Consider the following 4,689-nt stretch of genomic DNA (forward strand, 5'->3'; position numbering starts at 1 on the left):
CCGCAGCGCCCCGGCCCGGCCCTCTCCCCGCGGCACCGGCCCCGCACGCAGCCTTTTTTTTTTGTTTTGTTTTCTTGTTGTCCTTCCCTCCCCCTCCTTGTTTTGGTGTCATCGGTTCGGTTTTACTCTTGACACGCGGCTGCGGGGGCCACAAAACCCCTCCGGAGGGGGGTGACCCGGCTCGCCCGGTGCCCGTCCCCGCCAGGGCTGGCAAAGCCCCCCTGGGGAGGGGGGGAGTCTTTCTCCCCGGGGAGGATGGGCCCTCACCAGGAGCGTTCCCAAAAGTCTCTCTCCTCGGGCAGCAGCTCGGACAGGTCGAGCACCTCCCTACAAGGCAGGCAGGTGCCAACCCCAGGTCGCAGGGCTGGGCAGATCCCAGCCAAGAGGGTGTCGGTGGGTCTGGCGCTGCTTTCCAGAGCCTTTCCCCTTCGGGGCGTTGCAAGGAGGAAGGTGATCAGCCCGGTAGTGATGCTTGTGGGTGTCGGTGACCAGCGGGAGAGCGACCAGCTGTCTGTGCTGCAGCTCAGGAGCTGAGACACGGCCAGGTCCGGGGGAACGGATGAGCTGCCGTCTGCCTTGCAGCCCCGTGCCACTCGCAGAACCCTTGTCAGCCGTCTTCATTGAGCAAGTCAGTATGGTTTACTTTTTATGTGCTTGGTTACTATTCGTTCTTGCAAAATAAAAGAGCAAATATTGTAATTTTACATAATGTTCTTACTGGAAAATATTAGGTTAGGGCTACTTTGGCTAAAATTGCTATCAGTTTAATTTATGGTCTGTAAAGCAAAAGAAAAAAAGCAAGCTCATCACCTCTGTCCTTTTTAAACCAAGGTCTGTTTTCTCTCTTGAAAATATTTTCAAAACTACTTTATCCTCTCCACACCAGGCTTCTGTGCCTCCTTTGCACTTGCACAAAATGTGCAAACCTTTAATTCCTCTAACCTGAAATTAAGACCTGAGCCTATGTTCTCATTGTGGGGAACACTGAGTGGGTTGATAGTTCCATTTAGTGGCAGGTAAATACTTGATGATGACTGTAGCATCACAGAATGGTTTTGGTTGGAAGGTTGGACCTTAAAGATCATTTAGATCCAATCCTCCCTGCATGGGCGGGGACACCTCCCACTGGACCAGGATACTCAAAGCCCCATCCAACTTGGCCCTGAACACTGTCACCCACAACTTCCACAAGTTATGTTTAAAGATGGTGTGTTGCAGAGAAATCTTTGTTCCTTCAGGGTTAGTGGATTGTTGTGGTATTTTCTTATTTTGAAATGTACTGTTTGGAAGGAGGGGAAGTATATTTCAGAAACTGAATCTTGTAGCCTGACTTAAAGTGAGAAAGACTTGTAGTACTTCAGAAAAAAATGGTGAGTCCTCTTGAGAAGACTGTGCAGAGCAGGGAGTGAATGACCCTGAAACTGCTGGGTTCTTCACCCAAAGAGTCCTAAGATTTCACTGGACTTTGTCTCTTCAGTCAGGTACAAGATACTGGTCAGCAGACATGGTATCAGCCATGTGGAGATGACACAGGGCTTTACCTAACTGTTGCTATAATTAACTATATGACTGTCACAAAAATAGAGTAGTATCTTCAAACTAGCTTATGGAAAAACAGCTGTCTTACAGCTGAACTTGAGCAAGAAGTTATGCTGGCTCGCAAAGGAAAATACTGGTAACAGTTTGTGCTAATTGTGCACTTTCCTGTGCCTGAAGATGATCATTGATAACTGAGCAGCTCAGTGCCTGTGATGCTAATGTCTCATCACAACAAATACTCCCTTCTTCAACACCCCAGTAGACACTGTTTGACCTTTGTTGATGTCAGCCTCAGTTTTTTTCAAGTATTTCTAAGGTGGACCGTGGCAGGAAGAAACACCCACTGTCCCAGAACACAACAGTCTGTCTTACCAGCCACACCTTTTGCTGCAAACAAATACAGCTGTTTTGTTGTGGGTTTGTTTGGGCTTTTTTCTTCCTTTGTTGTTTTTGTTTTGCTTTGGACAATTTTCTCTTCTTCCTTGACCTATAAAACTTGCCTTCCTCTCTCTGTACTTCCCACTCTCATCAGAAATGACAGAGGAGCTGTGTTTAAAATCAGTTTACCCCAGTATTGTAATCTCCAATGTATCGTCTCCAACCCACTGAAAAAGTGAACCCCCACAAGCTGAAGGTGGAGGCAGGGAAATCCATCCCTTTCCCCTCTGCAAAAGGTGTTACGTGTGAACTGGTCACACCTGATGGGAATACAGGGGGTACTCAGGTGTCTGCCTGCCACCTCCAAATTGCAGGCATCCTTTGGCATGTAGCAGTGCCCACTACACCAACTTCCTCTGCCAAACCAAATATGTACGGGGAGCTTCAATCCACTTCGGGTACAAGTACAATCCAGTGTGCTCCAGTTTCCTCTCTGTTCAATAGCATTGATGCTCCTGGCATGCTTTAAGGTTCTTGTGAGGGTACATTAGTTCAGGCTGAGAGGCACTTCCTGATGTCAGAAGCCATACAAGTATCATGATGAAGAGGGTTTCAACCTTTCTGTTTATGGGGAAGTCATGATGTCATTATAGGTTATAAAACTTCCCTATAGTTAAGAAATGCTACATGTCAGTAAATCAAAGCAACTGAAGTGTTTATTGTTTGCAGGAAAAAAAAAAATGTCAGTAATGTAAACTGGATTGAAATCTGACTTATCAAAGTATGGTTTAGATCTGTGTGTGGTCCTTCTTTCCTCCCCACCCAAATAATACTGCAATGACTTACTCTAAACCCAGCCAGCAGCAGCAGCCCTGCAAACAACTGTGTGATCACATGTGGGAGGGAAAACAAAGTAAAAGGAACAACCAAACAAACAACTACTTCCAAAGAAATGCTAGTAGGAATAGTTGCAATATGTATGATAGGTATATTTTTCTTCAGGATTAATCAGTATTAATTGTCATGTATAATAAGACATATAATAAATAATCATCAGTAAAACAATCCCTCCCAATGTTTTAGTACTTTGTAGATCCCAGGAACTATTTTTATTTAAGCAGTACAGCCAAGGAGAAGTCACTCCATTTTTTATAGTATTTCACTTACCATAGGATCCAGATTATGTCAAACATGCCCTGGTCCAAAAGGCATGAGACCTCACTGGCAGCTGCTTCCTGTTGATGGTGAACACACCCCACATATCACTGGGTGAGTCTTCAGAAACACAGGCAAACAGTTGGCTGGAAAAACAGAATTTAGCTTTTCCAAGCAAGTACAAGTGAATCTCACCTGTTATTCCTAATAACAATTATTTTTACTTACTTTCTTTGCAAAATGAAAGATTACTTTGATGATAAGCAATTGGCAGGGCAGGTTTCCCAGCCACAGCATCAGGCATGCTTGGAATATAATGGAGAAACTTGTAGTTTCATGTATTGATTCAGTGTGGAAATAATCTTATTATTCATTGCGCTGTTTCTTTCATGATGTTCCATCTCTAAGAAAAGCAGGAGAAATGGTTGATGAAGTGTAAAATGTGTTCACCTGTTTTCCAGCTTGTTAATACCTCTAATGCATTAAAAGCATTGAATCGTAGCTGTTTCATAGCTCTGGCCTATTCATTGTTTTCAAAACAAATATATATAGCATTGTAGGTGAAAACTGCTGTCTCTGAACAGATTATGAAAGATGCATTTCATGTCAGTTTTTTTTCTGTAAGCAACTGAGTACATATTAGAGAATAACAGTTGTTGTCAGAAAATATTTGACAAATACCCGCGTATTTATTATTTGTGTGGGAAGGGAAGGAGGACCACACACAGATCTGAGCCATACTTTCCTAAGTCCAATTTCAATCCAGTGTACATAACTGACATTATTTTTTCTAGAAGACAATAAATACTTAAAATGTTTTGATTTACTGGTGTGTAGAGTTTCTTAGTTACAGGAAAGTTTTGTCACTTATAATGATATCACCACTAGTTGTGTTTAGAAGGGTCTTACAAAGTCCTTTTACAAAGATTTATGGCTGTGGTGTGAGCTTCAGTGGCATAAGGTTAAGCCCATGCAGGCATCTTTGTAAAAGCAAGGCCAAAATTAGAATACAGCTTTTTAGGTAACTTTCCAGGGAAGTACAGCCTCATTTCCATTAATTAGCATTACAGATCCTGGCAGTTTATTTATGTTAAAATAATGGCTTCACATTAAATTAAAAAGAAAAAGAAAAAAAAAATTAGTGCACATTTGCTATTTTTTACTTCTAGTTTTGAAAGATTATCTTCTTATTTTCATGTTCTGTAGATGCAAAAGATCATTCCTCTAACATACTAAGCATTAGAAAATGTCATTCCTCTAACATTTGTGTTTTAACATAGGAATTTCACAAAGCCTTCAGCAATTATCTAGACATCCAGTTTCAACCAGAATACACCCAACCTTGCCATATCACAGGACAATGGCTCTTAAAGGTCATATCATCAGCACACCAGAAAGCCTGAACCAAGAAATGCTGCCAGTAGTTCTGCCTGATCCTGGAAGCCACACGTGGAAAAACTAAAACTAAAAAATAAAATGTAATAGGGACCTGTGATTGTCTTCTCCCACAGACATGGGTTGATTTTGCAGTATACTCTGAAAGTTAAATGTCTGCTAATGAACAGAGAGGAAAATGCATGTCAGGTAGAAGGGGCTGTTACAAGAGCATAGGTTATT

General features: G+C 42.4%; 1 protein-coding gene across 1 annotated transcript in view; it reads right to left on the reverse strand.

The window, feature by feature from the left end:
• REPS2 (RALBP1 associated Eps domain containing 2) overlaps nucleotides 1-621 on the reverse strand; it is a 101,042-nt gene extending 100,421 nt beyond the window's left edge. Inside the window, exon 1 of the mRNA XM_009993835.1 lies at nucleotides 351-621. Coding sequence (XP_009992137.1) covers nucleotides 351-621 — 271 coding nt within the window. The remainder of the gene's footprint in view (nucleotides 1-350) is intronic.
• Between the last annotated feature and the right edge of the window lie 4,068 nt (nucleotides 622-4,689).

This window comes from Chaetura pelagica, unplaced genomic scaffold, assembly GCF_000747805.2.
Source record: "Chaetura pelagica isolate M959 unplaced genomic scaffold, ChaPel_1.0 scaffold412, whole genome shotgun sequence".
Classification (NCBI taxonomy): domain Eukaryota; kingdom Metazoa; phylum Chordata; class Aves; order Apodiformes; family Apodidae; genus Chaetura; species Chaetura pelagica.